The following is a 19659-nucleotide window of genomic DNA, read 5'->3' on the forward strand; positions in this document are numbered from 1 at the left end:
GAATTCTTGTATGTAATAGCACATTCTAAATGAATAAAAAAATATTTGAAATCCATTATGAGTTCTCGTGGGAAGGTCTCGAATTTATCTTTGTTTATGCTATATGATTTAGTCCTCAATTAGTTTAATATAGTAGTCAAAATCAATTGGATGGGGTTGTGCGCCGTGTAACAATGATTTTAGTTCTATAGTTTGTTGTGAAATCTACAGAATCTTGGATTGCATCAGGTGGTATTAGAGTAGGTTTCATTCTGGTATTTGCACCTTGATTTTCTTCGTGTAATATGGTATCAGAAACCCTTGTTCGGTGGGTGCTTGGCAAGGGTGCCAAAGGTACAAGTCAGGTCACAGAACCTGGGTTGAGGCATTTGGATGTTGTTGAGACATTTATGACTTGTAAGGATGCCACTGAGGTGAAGAGGACTAGGATGAGAAGAGGTGTAGGAAATAGAGAGCTAGAAGAGTTAAAATGAAGAATAGAAGACTTGGAGCATAGAATAAATGAAGATGCAAAAGTAGATTCAGAGCCCAAAGAAGAAATAGATGGAGAATAGGATGCTGAGGAGAGAGACCCAACAACAAGGTTGATTTCATACTTGAGAAATAGAGGCAGTGCAAGAGTTGAAGTTTCCTATTATGATGGCAATCTAAGAGTTGATGTGCTCATCAATTAGGTTGAATAACTCAAAAGATGCTTCAAGTATGAAAATGTTCAGGATCCAAATTGGGTGAGATTTGTCGCGATGAAGTTGAAGGGTCATGTTGCATTGTGGTGGGATATGCTACAAAAAGACATAGTAAATAATCAGCTAGAAAAGATCAAGACTTGGAAGAGGATGGTCATGAAGATCAAGGAGAAATTTTTGCTTGTTGATTACTAGCATAATTTGTATAGATAACTCCATAATCTAAGACGAAAGGAAGCCTCTGTTTGTGAGTACACCAAAGAGTTTTTCAAACTGTCACTTCAATCCCATATAAAAGAACCATACTTCTAAAGGTTTGCAAGGTATGTGAATGGAATGAAATTCTTAATTCAAGACGAGATGAGTATGCATTATTTGTGGACTGTTGATGAAGCCTATCATATTGCCTCGAAGGTAGAAGAAAATACGAATAGGAAAACACATCAGAAAGGTAGAGGAAGAGGTTTTAGAGGTAGTTATAAGACATGGACTGCTAGAGGTAGTGAGAATGAAGAAGAATCCACTAGTGGTCAAGGTGGTAGAGGTGGAAATAGTGTTGGAAGAGGCAGAGGAAGTCTTGGAAGAGGAAATGAAAAGTATATAGTTACTTGTTATCGATGTGGAGTTGAAGGACATAAGAAATATGAGTACCCTGAAGCAACAAATTAAGGGAGAAGAGGTGAAGTCAAAACACAAGTTACACAAGACAATGCAACTTATGTGGCTGGAGAAAATGTGATTGTACTTCACCAAGAACATGGAGAAATCTTGATGTTTCATAGAGTGTTGCTCAAGCCTGAGAAAAAGATAGTGGAAGAACCAGAACAAAGAAGGAAAGTTTTCAAAACTAAATGTAAGGTCCAAGGAAAATGTTGTAACTTGGTTATAAATGGTGGAAGTACATAGAATTTAGTGTCCACTGAAGTCATGGAGAAGTTGAAACTCAAAAGTTTAGTCCATCTATATCTATACAAAGTCTCATTGTTACAAAAAGGACAACTGGTGACTGCGACTCAACAATGCTTTTTAAATTTTCAAACTGGTAGCATTCAAAAGCATGTATCATGTGATGTGGTTGACATGGACGTATGCCACATAATTCATGGAAGGCCATGGTTGTTTGACAGACAATTTCACAATGTTGGTTGAGAAAACACATCCGTGTTCAGGAAGGATGGGCAACGGTACAAACTCACCCAAATACTCGAAAATATAGCAATAAGAATAGAAAGTTGTGAAATTACCTACATGAGTAACAACAAGATCATGTTATGTTCAAACAAATATTTTGTACATGAAGAAGGAAGGGAAAAATTCTGCTTAACATTGATTCCAAAGGTTGTGCAAGAGGAAGTAAAATTAGAAACCATACTTACAAAAGTTAAGTCCTCTTTAGATGAATTTAAAGAGATTTTTGTAGATGAATTTCCAAAAGGACTGCCTCCTGTGAGAAGTATTTCCCACCAAATTGACTTGATTCTTGGATCAAGTTTACCAAACAAGGCACCTTACCAGATTACTCTAGTGGAGAATGAGGAAGTAACTAAGTAGCTAAAATAGTTGCTTGATAGATGATTGATAAGATAAAGTTTGAGTCCATGTGTTGCACCAATAGTATTAACTCCAAAGAAGACGAGTGAATGGAGAATGTGCATAGATTTTAGAGCCATTAATAGGATAACCATCAAGTATCGATTTCCTTTCCAATGATGGAGGATATTATGGATTGTTTGAGTGGGGTTGTATATTTCACCAAGATAGAGTTGAAGTGTGGTTATCATCAAATCTGTATCAGGGAAGGTGATGAGTGGAAGATTGCTTTCAAGAAAAAGGATGGATTATTTGAATGGTTGGTTATGATATTTGGGCTAACTAATGCCCTTAGCACATTCATGAGGCTCGTGAATTTTTCTTTGACTTTCCAGACCTACGCTTTAGAACAAATATATAAATTTGCAAGAATAAATACCATTTAGAATGCATTTGATTTAACTTACCCTGATTATTGATATACTGTAATGCCTTGTGATCAGTAAATAAGACAAATTCCTTGGGCAAAAAATAATGACTACACTTCTTCAAAGCCTACACAATAACATAAAATTCTTGATCATGTATATAATACTTCTTCTTAGCATCGTTTAAATTCTCATTGAAGGATGCTATTGGTCTACCTTCTTGACTTAAAACTACTCCAACTGTTGTCCCACTTGCATCACATTCAACTTGGAATGCTTTATAAAAGTTTGGAAGCACCAAAATAGGTTTATATATCATCTTCTTTTTCATATTTGCAAATGATTTTCTTATTGATAATGTCCATTTACATTTTCCCTTTTTCATGCACTTAGTAAGAGGTGCACAAAGTTAGCTCAGATTTCTAGTGAATTTCAGGTAGAAGCTTGCCAATCCATGGATTCTCCTCATATCAAAGGTAGATTGAGGTGTTGGCCAATCCAAGATAGCCTTCACCTTCTCATAATCCATATTCAAGCCTTCCTTGGAAACCACAAACCCTAAGTCCACTAATTCACCCTACATAAATGTACATTTCTTCAAGTTGATCAACAACTTCTCTTCCTTCAACCACTGCAACACTTTCCTTACATGTTCCAAGTGCTCCTCTTTATTTTTTTTAAAAATCAAATTGTCATTTTAAGTATTACTACAATTTTTTTTCCTAAGAATGGTTTCAAGACCTTGTATACTCCATTGTTGGTACCAGAGAGGCCTTGGGAAAATGTAAGCATGGAATTTTTCTTGAGGTTGCCAAGGACACAAATGAATCATGATTCAATGATGGTTTTTGTGGATAAGTTTTTGAAGATGACACATTTCATAGCATGCAAAAGGACAAATGATGCTACTAAAGTGGTTGTTTTATTCTTCAAGGAAGTAGTGAGACTTCGTGGTTTACCAAGAACCATTAATTCAGATAGAGATACAATATCTCTGGGTCACTTTTGGAGGAATCTATGGAAGAAAATGGGATCTAAATTGTTATATAATTCATTCTATCATCCATAGATAAATGGGCATACTGAAGTAGTGAACAAGACTCTAGGAAATTTGCTGAGAAGCTTGAGTAGTGAAAATCACAACCAGTGGGATATGGTTTTGGCACAGGCAGAGTTTGCATATAATGATTCAATGAGCAGATCAACTCGTAAGAGTCCATTTCAGATTATTTATGGGTGTTAATTGAAAGGTGTTGTGGACCTAATACAATTTCCATATTTGGAGGAAAGGAAGAGTGTTGATGTAAGTGATTTTGCAGACAACATGCAACTAATACATGAACATGTGAAGAAAAGATTGCAACAAAGTAATGACAAGTATAAGGAGAAGGAATATTTGAAAATAAGAGAAAAGGTTTTTGCAAAGAGATAATTGGTAATGGTGCATCTGCTGAAATAAAGATTTCCCAAGGGTACCTACAACAAGTTGAAATATAAGAAAATAGGCCCATGCAAAATTCTTCAATTTTTTTTTTTCTTTTGAAAATGACTACAAGCTAGAGCTCTCAAGAGACTTGGATACTCTCCAATATTCAATGTGGCTAATCTATATGATTTTCGTGAAGGAGAAAGCAGTGAAGAGATAGGTACGCCTGCTTAGTGGAAGGAGCAATTACTAGTTAAACCTGTTGAAGAAGTGGAAGAAATTTTGGCCATAAGGTTTGGAAGGAAGATCCGCTGGAGGGAGTATCTAGAGTATTTGGTAAAATGGAAAAGAAGGGATTTGAAGATGCGTCATGGATGACTGAACAAGAGATAACACACATACAAATGACTTCTTTCTCTAAAGGAAATACCACATGAGCTGGTAGCTCATCTTTTCTTATCAAGGGTGTCCAATGCAAGAGCATCCTCGGCCTTGGGTAATCCTCATTAGCCAAAAACAAGTTTATGTTTGAGTTCGTAATAAGTTTTGTTACTCCCATGTATTTTTAGTTTTTGATACTTCTATTATGTTAGTTGTTGATACACCTAGTTGATAATTGTTGTTACTCCTGTAATTATGCTTTATCGAAGCGACACATACTTTCGAGTTATTAACACTCCTAGGATCATGTGTTGATACTTTTGTTATGTGGAGTTGTTGACACACTCAAACTGATAATTGTTTAACTGTGCTGCTATAAGACAATCGCTGCTAGACGCACTACGAAAATGGGATGTAGGTTACAAATTTTAGTTTGTCTTCATACTAAGAGGAAGCAAATCGATTTAGATTTGGAATTTGAAGAGGTTGGTAGCATGGTAAACGACTTGTTCAGTTGGAACGCGAAGAGGTCAACACCGTGACAATAAATTGCAGGAACAATGAAGAAAAGGGGATTTTGGCTTATTGGCTTTTGCTAGTTTGCTTCCGGCTATTGGGATTTTTGCTTCTAGATCTTGGACCCTTGGTATTGGTTTTGGTTGTTGCATTATTTGGAGAGAGTGCGACTAAATGTTATATGAGTTAGAGAGGGTGTTTTGGTTTTTGTGTAACAACATAGTAATTTCAAGCACTCCAAGGATTCCACCCTCATATTTGAATTCTTGTATTTAACGACACATTCTGAATGAACAAAAAAATATTTGAAATCCATTCTTGCTATTTATGCTATGTGATTTAGTCTTGAATTAGTTTAATACAATAGCCAAAATCAAATGGTTAGGGCTGTGCACTTTGTAACAATATTTATGGTTCTATAGTTTGCTACGAAAGCTACAAAATCCTTGTTTGCATCAAAGAGGCATTAAGCTTACCTCACTTATTACATCTTATAGCTTGCACAATAGAATTAATAGTTAGTATAATTGATCTTAATAAGAAATTGATAGTCATAGTGTTTTTTATCCAACCAATATAGTTTGAGAATTTAGTGAGAGAGCTCAATGCATACTAAATCTAGAGTCACTCAGTATGCAGGTCCTTAAATCTAGAATGAGAATAGAAAAATGTAGTATTTGAATATGTGGTGGACAATGGTAAATTTAATATCCTTGCCTATAGATTATAATACCAATTCCTACTAGACTTTGGCAGATGTGGAGATACAATTCATAGACTTAACAAAAAGGTTGAAGGTGAGCTAGGTTATGTAGTGAAGGAACCTACTCACTACATCAGTTCAACATATCTACCATCAAAGGGTAACCAGGGCTTGTGTTCCAATTATCATACATGCAACTATGTATTCATTAAACAAAATCAAGTGATTGATCCTTATTAGAGAAAATGGCACTAATAGGGTTCAAGTTATATGTATGGATAAAGGACCCATGTTGTTCCAATATAATCACTATTGCTATGCTATGAAACCAACCAAATACACATACAAATTTTCAGGAAACCTTAAAGTGGCAATTCACATAGATTTGACCACACAAAATTTGTTTTATGCCTCAATAATAACATAAGAAATTCTCTGTCATTCCATCTAGCCTAATAATCTATTGATTCTTTAGTAGATCTCGTTAATTGTGCAATGTTTTCATTTAAAGAGAAGTAGATATAGCGGTGGATTGAAAACTGACACCTATTTAACAATGTGTCGAACCACTTGTTGAAGCATAATCAAGATCTATTTTGTTTTGAATTGAGATGGTATGTTCCAAGCATTGTAGATGGTCATTAGTTTGAACCATGTCCTAATAGAGTTGAGAAAAGGGATAATAGATAAAGAGAAACTAAGAATAACAATAGTAGAAGAACAAGTGGTGAAGCCATCACCACACTAAAAAATGAGCTTTAATATATGTGCAAAGATTTATGCAACAAATATGAACTATGCATATAGAAAACATTATAAAGCAAAGCACAAACTTTTAATGTTAAGAATTAATGTTACCCTAAAACCTAATATTAATCTACCTCATGATATATAGTATAAATATATTTTTAATTTTCTAAATTTAAAATCAACTATATCAGTGAAACTTCTCCATAGAGAAAATCTCATTTATATATAATGTTTTGTATAGTTAAGGTGAGATATTAAGAATGCAAAGTTTATTCAAAACAATGCAAATTACAATAAGACAATTATTAATAATCATATTCTAAAAAGCATGAATTAACAAGTATAATATGCAAAGTTGGAGCTTAGTATCTACCTCTTGTGCAAAAAGTAATCAATAACTAAATTAAAATTAAAACAATAAAATGAAAATATTATCTTTATTAAAACCATTATTTAAATATCTTAATTCCAATAATTGAAACTTTAATAATAATTATAATTTACTTATTAATTTTTTTAATTTACCTATTAAATAATAACCAAATATATAACACATCAAAACTCTTACCAAAATTTAACCATAAAAAAAAAATATTTTGCATACCTATTATTCACACTTATCAATTAATCCTTATTATTCACACTTATGAATCAGTAATCCTACTTAAAATTTATACTATAATGATTAATTGCATATATTTATTCACAAATGAAATTGCATTTGTCACGAGTTTAAATTTTTATGCACAAATAAAATTGCATTTGTCACGAGTTTTGGCCTACATACAGAAATGTTATAAATGTTATGAATAACTTCAATGTTGTATTTATAAATAAATTTAGTATATTTTAATTTTGTATTTAGAAATATAGTTTTTTTTTTTTTTTTTTTATATTGTATTGTGTATTTTTTAATAAATTAAAAATTTGTATGTTTTTATTTAAAAATAATAATAATAATTATTTATAAATTTATTTTAATTAAATTTAAATATAATAATAATCAATCAGAAATCTAACTTAACCAAATTTAAAATCAAAATAAGTTAAAAAAAAAACCATTTGAATATTATTTATTCTTCATTAAAAGTTTAAATATCGAACAACGCATAAACTTTATTTTGGTATCACTTTCTTTAATTAAAAAAAAACTAAATTAAGTTTTTATAAATATAATTAAAATTTACTAATATTTATTATAATTTTATTGTTAAACATTGCATAATTTTTTTTAGGTAAGTAACTACTCATGAGGATTTGAATCATCGCAAGGAGTGTCTTAACAATGCACCCATTCACAGTTAATCCATAACCTTATTCTTTTATTTAAAAAAATCATTTCATAAATATAATAAAATTTATGTGCGACAAGATTAGATTATTATTATTTTTCCTCGGCCATTAAAATTACTTTTAATAATAATAAATAATCGGTTATAAAATATCAATGATCAGACATGCATTGAATTTTGACTCCATAAATATATTATGGAAGACACATAATCAATCATCCATTTTGAAATATATATATGTATATTATTTTTGATATATTATATCAAATTAATAACACATGGTTTTGTTGGTATAGCGAGGTCTGTTTTCTTCTGTATGTTACAAATGAAAATGCATGGAACGCTAGAGGACTGTGAGAATGTTTGGTACGGGGTATTAAATTGTCTCTTAACCATTGGAATATAGTTAAGGAAGTATGGCTGGAATTATTGTTTGTAGTTTTCAAATGACGAATTTAAATATTTAAGTAAATTTAAAATATAAAATTGGATTTATATTTATAGTCAATCTGAAGCGTGAGATTCGATTTTAGTTAAAAAAAATTTTTTTATCATATTTAATATAATTTCATAGTTGTAACTGGGTCTCTAATTATAAATATTGGTTGCACAAAGGATAACATCTAATCCACTGAACTGAGGGAAACTAGGAGAATATCTTACAATTTAATAATAAAGTTATAGTACAAAGTATTTAATATAGTTATGGTACAACATATTTAATATATATGTATATTTAATATGTACATATTATAATTGAAGTGCTACTTGAGTTGCAACATTTTTTTCTTAATTTAATAATATATTTTAAAGCACATAAGATTAGTTGTTTTATTGTTTTTGCCTAACAAAAAAATTAAATATATTTTTTAAAAATAGAAAATTATTTTTATAATTATCAAATATTTAATTTATATTTAAATATTTTAAAATTATTATAAAATTATAAAAAATTTAGAAATTAATAAAAGTTAAATATATTTTGACAAAATGATTATAATATAATCTATTTTTTATAAATTTAATAATAACATTAATTTTCATTTTTTTTCATCATTAATTGAATATTGAATTTTGAAAAACCTTATCCAAAAAAAGACAAAACCAGATTGTCATATTTAATTACAATTTCTAATCTACAATAGATATCCTAAAATTTTCCAAAAATAAAGATGATATGTTTTTTATAATCAATTTTTTATAAATTTAATAATAACATTAATTTTCATTTTTTTTCATCATTAATTGAATATTGAATTTTGAAAAACCTTATCCAAAAAAGACAAAACCAGATTGTCATATTTAATTACAATTTCTAATGTACAATAGATATCCTAAAATTTTCCAAAAATAAAGATGATATGTTTTTTTTCATATTCTTTATAACAATTAAAATGAAACAGAAAGTCAAAGTCATTATGTTGTGTTTATTTTCCTTTTCTTTATAACTATTAAATGAAACCGAAAGTCACAAATTCATTATGGTTGTGGTAGCTTGTCACAAATTCATTATAGTTGTGGTCCCTGGTTTCTACCAATATCTTAGTTAGTGGTATGACGGTGGAGTTTTCTAGACAAAATCAACTTTCCTCTCTTGAATTTCAAACTTTTCAAAGGGCGACATTCAATAATATTTTGATGGACAAAGCATGGGTTCTGGTAAAAAAAATTTCCTTCTATCCTTACTGTTACAGCCACCATTGTTGGATTGACGAAACATGGGTAATACATTACAAATATTGTGAAATGTATTTTTCACGAATGAAAATACGATTGGAAAAAAGGACCAAATCTAGAGTAGAATGGTTAAGAGTAGATCTAAAATAAATAAAGGAAAAAATAACTTTAAAAAATTACTAATAACTAATATGTTTTATATAATTGAATATGTATTTTATAAAAAAATAAAGTAGTAATTTAATTATGAGATGTCTTTGTTTTTGGTAAAAAAATTAATGGAGTAATTTAATTGTGAGATATTATTATTTTTTTGAAAAATAATTAAGAATAAATTTAAAATAAATAATAAACAAAAAAATAATTAAAAAAAATTACTAGTTATTGAATATGTATTTTATTAAAAAATAATGTAGTAATTTAATTGTGAGATGTTTTTGTTTTTTTTGAAAAAAAATAGTCATTTTTGCATTAAATACAATATGGACTTTTTGAAATGGTTAGTTTAAGTTGTATAATATTCTAGTTTTGTAGGGTTTTGAATTCATTTATATATTTAAAAACATGTTCTAAACAACTAAAATTCATGATCTTACCAACTCTTATATCACCAAATTTTGTCAAAACAAAAAATATAAAAATCTAATAATTAGACTACTCGTAAAAAAATATCTTTTGTCCATAAACATAAGCAAAATGTTCTAAATTCTATTTTCACTTAATAACATACATTTATTTATTTAATCACATCATAAATCTTGAATCATAAATTTCCCAAACTAATATTTGGAAGATTCATTAGTAAAAAATTTAAATTACAATCCTCGACAACCACTATATATAGAGCTATTGTTCCATTAATGAACATGACCGTATATGCCACCCATCCCATTTAACCAAGTACTAGTGACATATTAGTGACATATACTCGTACTGTATATGCCTCCTGTCCCATTTAACCAAGTACTACCCCATCTCATTAACCAAGTACTAGTGACATATTAGTGACATGTATATGCCACCTGTCCCATTTAACCAAGTACTACTGACATATACTGCTCCGTCCATTAATGAAGCAATAACTTAATATATATTGTTCACCACATTTCCGAAGTTTTAAAGTACAATCTTCAACTACCACTATATATGGAGCTATCATTCCATTAATAAACAAATACAGTGTATGCCACCCCATTAATGAAGCAATAACTCTATATATATCATTCACAACAATTTCTAAATTTTAAAGTACAATCCTCAACAACCACTCTATATGAAGCTATCACTTCATTAATGCACTATATGCCACCCGTCCAATTTAACCAAGTAATGACATACACTGCCCCACCTATTAATAAACAATAACTAGTGAGCCACACTCCCCACTTTGTACATTGTACATCCTTGCACCCAAAATTAATAATGATGGATCTTCTAGAAACACATGTATCGAGTATGTTTACCCTTTTTACAATGGAGACCAACGCACCTTTTAAAGTAATGAGTGTTTTATCTGATGTAGTGGATGGTTTGCCAACACGTGTATCTAACAATAACCACGACATAGCCACTTGTTTCTTAAGCAAGATATAGGTAGACAGATGTCTTTTAACAAGGATATATAGTGCCAGCCACTTTTTTCTTAAGCAAGATATACATAGACAAATGCCTTTAACAAGGATATATATAGAGTAGATATACGTTAAATAGAAATGTTGTATTAAAGTATTTTTAAGATGGTTATTTTTTCTTTTTCTCAATGGGATTATCTTTTGCTTTTGCTGTTTATTTTTTGCTATTGTATATATAATTTTATGAGGGAATAACTGTATTTATTTTGGAATATGATTTTTCGAAATTTAATTTAATTATTATTATAAATTAAATAATTTATAAATTTAATATACAATTATATTTTATATTATTAAAATTAAAAATAAAAATTTATTAAAATTAAATAAATTATAATTTTATTTAAATTATTATTATTATTAATTATAAAATTAATTAAATAAATGAGAAACATATGTATATTTGAAAAAATATGTAATAAGATTTTTAACCATCCATATTTGTCATTATGGAGATTCTTACTTTGTAAATAGATTTTGTTACACTATCGTGGATTACTAACATCATATGTCCAAAGAACCATAATTATCTATAACTACTATTAAAATTGTTCTAGAATATTTTGGGGAGGTTTAATCCCTACCATCCACGTAATAATTATTGATAATTGAATTAAATTTCTAAAAACCTTATCCTAAAATAGACACAACAATCATTGTAACTAATATATAATTTTGATAAAATTTAAATGTTTTATATTTTTATTTTATTATTGAAATATGGTGATATAAATTTTGACGAGATAGTAACTTTCTATTACTTAAATTTCTGAATACATAAATAGATTTAGTTGTTTAAAGAATCCTTAAAACATTTTAATTATATAAACTCAACCACTTAAATTTGCAATTCTAACAAATTTTAACCAAATTTTGGATAAAATTGATCCAAATATATCTTGGAAAAAAAATCTAAAACTTATAAATTATGATTATAACTATTAAATTATAATACCTTTTTTCTTGAGTTTTTCCAATAATAAAATGCAAGACTTTGGTTAGATCATATACATTGAATTTAATAATAATAATCCAATTTTAAGGTCACAACCTAGGTAGACACCAAATTAGTGTGTGAGAACTCCTTGTTTGTGGACAAATAATCCATTTTTATCCATCCATTTGACTATTAAATTTAAGAAGACATACATGTTGTACATTTGATCATATAGATTTTTGCATTAATATTAATTATTTATATAAATGGTAATGTTATATGATAATATTTTTTATTGTTAATTAATTAAGAGTTTATATTGTTTTAGGTAAAAGAAAAGTTAAGCATCCTAGATTTAGAGATTTAGACATATTATTAGTAAGTCATTTTGGGTGGCATGGTTCTCATTGAAGAACAATGATGAGTTAGTATGTATATATCCATGGATAATAGTTAATAATGACTATTCTCATTGTGAATTAACAATTACACTATGATAATTTCTATTATTTAAAAAACAAATTACATATTTTATGGTGAATTGTTTTTTGTAAGCTTGGCAGTACATTTTTCATTCATTTTCATAAAAAAAGAGTAGGTTACATCCATATTCAATTGGTGAGGTGGTCTCCACCAGCCCAGTGGGAAACTGGATCTGTTGGTCGGCCACCTTATCGCATTATAAGTCATCCAAAAGAAAAAAAGTTTAAGACTGTCTAACATAGTTATATATGCCTAATTATCCTTAATTCTCCTATAATCTAGATATCTACAACATAATATCAAAGTATGTAAAGCATTCATCTATACAAAACAAAAATTAAAAACCATACTATGCATATCATATTATTAGTCATCAGAAGAGTCCATAGGTGCTGGGTCTTTTGCGCTAGAACCAGGTAATTTCTTCTAAGGAAGACATGCAATATGCTTTTAAATGAGGGTGAGGCGGGCATTCTGTTGCTAAATCTGGAATTGTATGAGCTGAAATTCCTTATGAATTTCCTGAAGTTTGGGATCAGTCTTAGATGGGCCAGCTGCAGAAGTCATTAGGGCTCTTGCCACTATATTCTTCATCAACTAGTAGAGATAGACAATTTGTTTGTACTGAGAGGACTAGTCTCTAGAATGCCCAAGATCTGACACCAGATATCTCCATTCCTCCACATCCAAGTCTTCACGAACTGCCTATTAATTCAGTTCTGCTTCCTATCCATATATGAGCTAGTGAATATGAGGTTGTGTACCATTCTGATATGCCCGAGCCGATTCCTGAATGAGGCCAAAGGTCGATTTACGAACCTACCCTGAGCTAGACGCAATTAGGGTTGGCTGCCTTCCCGACGAAGTCCAACACGATGGTTTTGACCCCTGCCTATCGAGGTTCCTTTGCCAAAGGAAGGGTGCACCATAATGTAATTATGTCGGCCACAATAGTGATAGGGTACCCTAAAATGGTAAACCTAAACAACTAGCTCGAGGCGTATAACTAACATAAGGACCTAATGCGTGCATTGAGAATTGAAGCCTGTAGGTATATCACATAAGAGTTACACATAACTGTGAGCAGCAAGTCAATAAAACAAAAATTTTCTCATGAATGTGAGATGGGTGTACCAAGATAGGTCGAACACATCAACCAAGAGCCCCCCAAGCCTTAGTAAGACAAAACACATAATTCATTCAAAAAAACACTCTCGCAAAATATGCCTTCTCTTAAAGATTGACATGTGCAGCAATAAATTAAGATAAAAGACTAAATCAACCATGCAGAGAATGCAGACTGAATTCCAATGCTCAAACTCCAAGTGCATGTCCATCCGGGAAAGTAAAATTCCATAACAAATAGAGAAAATTCGACCATATTGATATCGCCCATACGAAAATACAACTCTTTCCTTCTAAATTTCACGGGATATTGTCTTTCTACCCCAAAACATCGTCTCAGAGATTCTCCTCCAACCTATTATCAGAAAGAGATTAAGCGTAGGAGAAAGGGAAGGGAAACACACTAAGAAAACATACCCGTTGTCGCAAGGAAGAAGATGAGACCGTCGACACCAGGGTGGAGGATCTCGTAGCAAGCCTTCAATATCACCCAAAATATTTCCAATAGACCTGTAACCATTTCAACAAAGGTACCTCCCACTCATTCTAAGCTCACTGCATAAAACCCCATCAAGAAAATGCCTCGCCAATCTTCCTGTTCTCCATTAATATCCTACATGCGTATTTCCATCTTATAGAGGATGGAAAGTGCGTGAAGGCCAAAACATAACTGCCCACAGTCCTTTCTCATTAAAAAACTATTCATGGCACGGATCCCGTGATATCCAACTCTTTGCTCACACCCCGATCGAGGAATATTTTATGGTGAATTAATAAACATTAAAATTTTTAATTTTTAATGTCATCTTATAATTTGAATAAATAATTAGAAATTTCTATCTTAGTTTTAAAGTCGATTTTGATTATCCTTGATTGTGATTTTTTTTTTGAAGTATCATGTTTTAGTTGATCACTTTATCGTAATTGTTGTATGTATTATTAATCCTTGCTTAAAGGGGTGGGATTGTTGTAAATGAAATGTCATTTTTGAAATACACACATAAACCAAAATGTTTAATCTAAAGTTTTAGCTTCATATTTCATTAATTATTATTTTTACATATCAAATGCTTATAATGCCTTTTTTTTCAAGTGATAAAAAATTTGACATCTTATTTGGCCTCATATTAAAGTAAGAGGGAATGCTTGGCTTAAAATTAGGGAAATTTGATATATATTTGTAGTAGATACATTGCAATGGATTAATGCTAAGCTTCAAAGTTAACATTAATTTGAAACATTAAATCTTTCACGATGTCATAGCCCATAGTCCATAGCCCATATTTGTTAACTACGTCTCTGTGTACCACCAACTTCACTAGCGATGTGACATGTAACATGGTAGTGGCTTCACCATTAGTTTATAGCAATTGTGTTACACATAACTCCTTTATAATGAAGCATGTATCTTCTTAGTGCAAGGCCACTTCTATTTCATTGTAGTCTTCATTCCAAGTCTTCTGACTGAAAAGAAACCTTCAATAATCCTTACCTCACCTGATGATGTAGAGAATAGGATGTACTTGGTTCCCAAATACAATGTAGAAGCTAAATTATTGATGGAATCATTGGTCATTTGGAATCTTACAAGACTTCCTCCTAAGCTAACCTTACCACACACTCAAAGGATAACAAAGTGTAGGATAACAAACATTCTATGCACTAGAAGGACACTAAATATTATGACAACAGACAACAAGTGAGGCAAATAATACTCAATTAAAGTACTTACTCAAATTCTAGTTTTACTATTATTAATTTTGTTTATGCAATCAAATCACTAATTTTTCCTTATATATCTAGTTACTTGATATGGGTAAGAACATTATAGTTTATGTATCCTTCAGTAGCCAAAGTTCCATTGGGAAACATCAATCCCTCTTTGGTCTTTTAAAATCTCAATTTTTATACTTTTCCATGTTCACAATTTTATGTTAAATCCACCAATTGTTCCAAGTGTGTTTTTAGTTCTAGTTTCAAGGGAAGTGTGATTGGCATAACAAAACAACGTGATGTAATTACAAGATAAAGGAACATGAGTCACTGTCTCATTCTTTCTTTCTTTATGTATAACTACTTAATTCTTTATCTACATATATCTTGTGTGTCAAAAAAAAATCAAAGCATAGTAAAATTACATTTATATAGAATTAGTAGTGGTTTTCTATATGTGGGAGTTATGGCTTACTTAGTTTCTATAGCTATAAAAATGTAGGTACAAGAGGTCCCCAGAGTTATTCTTAATCCAACTATACTATTAGTGGATTTGCCCATGCTTTTGGTGTGTAGCATATGTGCCTTTATTCTTATTTCCATGGCTACAAATGAACTTATAGTCTCAATGCTTCCGCAATAAAGGAATCTAATTCTGCTAGGCAAGAGAATGAAATTAAGCCTTAAGGCACTCAGACATCAATTATTAATGTGGGAGATAAGTTTAAAATACGAGTTGAAAAAGTAGTTTTATTATTTTTTAATCTTTTTACTTTTTTACTCCAAAAATGGTGAATCATCCCCCATGGTTGACATCATCATTTTGAATCCTATTGGTTCCTATAAAGTTTATTTTAGTTTTACATTTTTCTTAGGAGGCCCATTTTAGACCTCAAAAGTCCCCTAATGGTTATTGTGATGATAAAAAAAACATTCGAGTTGTTTGATCCCAGTTCACATAGATTGCTTGCAAGTAGGGATGTGGTGTTCATGAAAATGCAAATGAAGGTGATAAAATGAATAACACAAGTGTATGACATGATACTAATGATTATGTCAAAATAGAAGCAAGTGTTGAACATGAACATGTATAGGAACAAGAACAGGTTCAAGAATAGGAAGCATCTAGCAGTGATGACACTCCAAGAATAGAACAAGGGACTCCACAAAGCATAAATAAGGATGAAAGCAGTAAAAATCTAAGGAGGACATCACGTCAAATTCAACCACCTATAAGGTATACAGATTATGCATTGATGTCTCATGTAATGAATGTTATAGAACCCTCAAGTTATGAAGAAGCTAAAGAATATAAATACTGAGAGATGCAATGAATGAAGACTATAGCTCCATAATGAAGAAAGACACATGAGAATAAACGAAATTTCCTAACGATAAAGTTCCTATAGGTTGTAATTGGTTATACAAACCCAAGTTTAATGTTGATGACAATATTAATAAGTATAAAGCTAGATTGGTTGCTAAAGGTTATTCACAAAAAGAAGGGATTGATTATGAAGACACTTTTTCACCTGTAGCTAAACTTAATACAATTAGAATCATGATTGCATTAACTACAAAAAAAAATGGAAAATGCATCAATTAGATGACAAATCTGCTTTCTTGAATGGTGAATTTAAACAAGAAGTTTATTTGGTTCAACCTAAATAGTTTGTAAAGCATGGACATGAGCATCTTGTTTGCATGTTAAAGAAAGATTTGTATGGTTTGAAACAAGCACCAAGATCTTGGTATGTGAAAATTGATTCATTCTTTTATGAAAAAGGTTTTGTGAGAAGCAAAAGTGATCCTAACTTGTACATCAAGAAAGATGAAGATGGAAATATTGCCTTGATATCTTTATATGTTGATGATATTATCATAATAGGCTGTGAATTCAGGTTGATTGAAGAAATTAAAATTCAGTTGTCACAGGTATTTGAAATAAAGGATCTTGGCAAATTGCATTATTGTTTGGGTCTTGAAATTTTGAGGGAATTTGGTAAGACAAACATGACACAAAGAAAATATGCAAAGACAATCCTTGAAAGATTCCATATGTTTGAATGCAAACCAGTGTCTACTCCTTTGGAATAGAATGCCAAGTTATACAATGATGATGGATCTAAAGAAGTGAATGGAACTTTGTATCATCAATTGGTGGGAAGTTTGAACTGCCCCACCACTACCAGACCCGATATAGTGTATTATGTTAGCATCCTTAGTCATTTTATGGCTAAGCCTTGTGAAAGCCATTGGAAAGCAATAAAGAAAGTCCTTCGATATCTGAAGGGAACACTTTATTTTGGTATTTTTTATACTGATGAATTCGATGTTGAGTTGGTAGGTTTTTTTGATTCAGATTAGGCTGGAAATATTGATGATAGAAGATCAACCTCTAGATATGCATTCAATTTAGGATCAGGGATTGTATCATGGAGCAACAAGAAACAACCAATTGTTTCTTTGTCATCCATAGAAGCAGAATACAAAGCCTTGACTGATGCAACTTGTGAAGTCATTTGGTTAAGGAGGATTCTTTAAGATGTTGGAGAAAAACAAAGAAGGCTAACAAGCATCAAATGTGACAACCAGAGTTCCATCAAGCTGGAAAATAATCCAATTTATCATGCTAGAACAAAACATATTGAAGCCCAACATCATTTTGTAAGGGAAAAGATACAATCAAATGAGATTCATTTAGTGTATTGTAATACAAGTGAGAATGTAGCTGACATCTTTACCAAGTGTCGTGGAAAGATGAACTTTGAAATATGTAGACAAAAATTAGGCATTGTTGAAAATCCATTTCTCCATTAAGTGGGGATGTTGGAATAATGTCAAAATGGTGAGTCTAGATAAAGTTTATGAGCTGTATTCTCGTAGTTAGTGTTTGCGACTATCTGTCATGAGTTGTTTCTTCGTACTTGGTGACCCGAATTATTTGGATCTAGATTTCCTAGAGTCTGCCTATGTGTGCCTATATAATTTATTAGTTGTCTAAGAAGTTTGATCAATGAGAAATGGTTTCATTATTGTGCATCTCTTTGATTCTCTAATAAACATGTCATATATCAGTGATTAAAATAAACGTGCTAATAATACGATATTTTAAATTTCGTTTTCCTGGTGTCTCTTATACCAATGTTGCCTTCAACCTTGTAGGTTGCAATAAAAGGCAAGTGTTTTTTCTCTTTGACCAAAAAAAAATTTGCAATATCGTCGAGCTCTTATCTTCTCAATGCTCATCTGCTTCTCATTGATATTTTCAATGTTTATCTTGTTTCCTTCTTTTTATTTATTCATCTTTTTATAAGTTTGTATCATAATGTTTGATCAAGGCTTCTAATTTTTTGTTGTTGAGAAGGTAATGTAGATATAATATGCTTACATTTCATTGTAGGTAGGGTCTGTATTCTCTTTCATGAACAAGTATCTTTTCAGACAAGTGAGGATGAAAATAGAACTCGTTCCTGGTGATTCTGCAGGAACCATTACTGCTTTCTATGTAAGATCTTATTGTTTATATAAGATGATAATAAGTGAAAAGAAACCCTTTAATTCATTGACCCTTAATAAATTATGTGCTTGCAGATGAACTCCGACACTGATACAGTCCGAGATGAATTGGACTTCGAGTTCTTGGGGAACAGATCTGGACAACCATATACAATCCAAACCAATATATACACTCATGGCAAGGGTAACCGAGAGCAGAGAATAAACCTCTGGTTCGATCCTTCTTTAGCGTTTCACTCCTACTCTATTCTATGGAACCATTATCATGTCGAGTAAGTCTAAATTCAAAAGGTTTTTCACATTGATTGATTTATTAGCAATTCTATCACTCGATATTAAGCTAATGGCTAATATATACTGCAGATTCTTTGTGGACGACACCCCTATTAGGGTATTCAAGAACAACGAAGCGCAAGGGATCCTTTACCCTAAGTCTCAGCCATTGGGAATATATTCAACTATGTGGGAAGCTGATGATTGGGCTACAAGAGGAGGGTTGGAGAAGATCGACCGGAGCAAAGCGCCCTTCTCTGCATATTATACTGATTTCGACATTAAAGGATGCACAGTGCCTGATAGTTATATGTGTGATTTGCATTAATGTTCACCTACTTCATACTCCCTAAATAAATGGACGTGATAGACCTTTCTGTGCGATGGTCTAGCTAGTTTGCAAACTGTCAAGAAATACATGATCAATTGAGTCACAACTTCCCCTGATACTAAGAGGTTAAGAAGTACATGACCAATCAAACATGAATTCTACAGGTGACATCGTTACAGGCCCAGCCTAGATAGAACACAACTTTACATAAAGTATTAATAACGTTTTCAAAAAATAATAAACCGTCAAAAATATGTT

General features: G+C 31.1%; 1 protein-coding gene across 1 annotated transcript; it reads left to right on the forward strand.

Annotated features, from left to right (window-relative positions):
* The first annotated feature begins 284 nt into the window (after positions 1–284).
* LOC149225422 (putative xyloglucan endotransglucosylase/hydrolase protein 6) lies at positions 285–19398 on the forward strand. Its single transcript, XM_089379931.1, has 4 exons — positions 285–413; positions 18682–18786; positions 18873–19069; positions 19161–19398. The coding sequence occupies exons 1-4, from the start codon at positions 285–287 to the stop codon at positions 19396–19398; spliced, it is 669 nt and encodes a 222-aa protein (XP_089236057.1).
* The last annotated feature ends 261 nt before the right edge of the window (positions 19399–19659 follow it).

The sequence above is a fragment of the Pinus tabuliformis genome, chromosome J (assembly GCF_031772625.1).
Source record: "Pinus tabuliformis cultivar Carrire ecotype Pingquan chromosome J, CPIR1, whole genome shotgun sequence".
NCBI lineage: Eukaryota > Viridiplantae > Streptophyta > Pinopsida > Pinales > Pinaceae > Pinus > Pinus tabuliformis.

Coding starts and splice junctions, on each gene's coding strand:
- LOC149225422 (XM_089379931.1), top strand. CDS start 285: ATGGTATCAGAAACCCTTGTTCGGTGGGTGCTTGGCAAGGGTGCCAAA. Junction 18,787..18,872: donor GAACCATTACTGCTTTCTAT/GTAAGATCTTAT, acceptor ATGTGCTTGCAG/ATGAACTCCGACACTGATAC. Junction 19,070..19,160: donor TGGAACCATTATCATGTCGA/GTAAGTCTAAAT, acceptor TATATACTGCAG/ATTCTTTGTGGACGACACCC.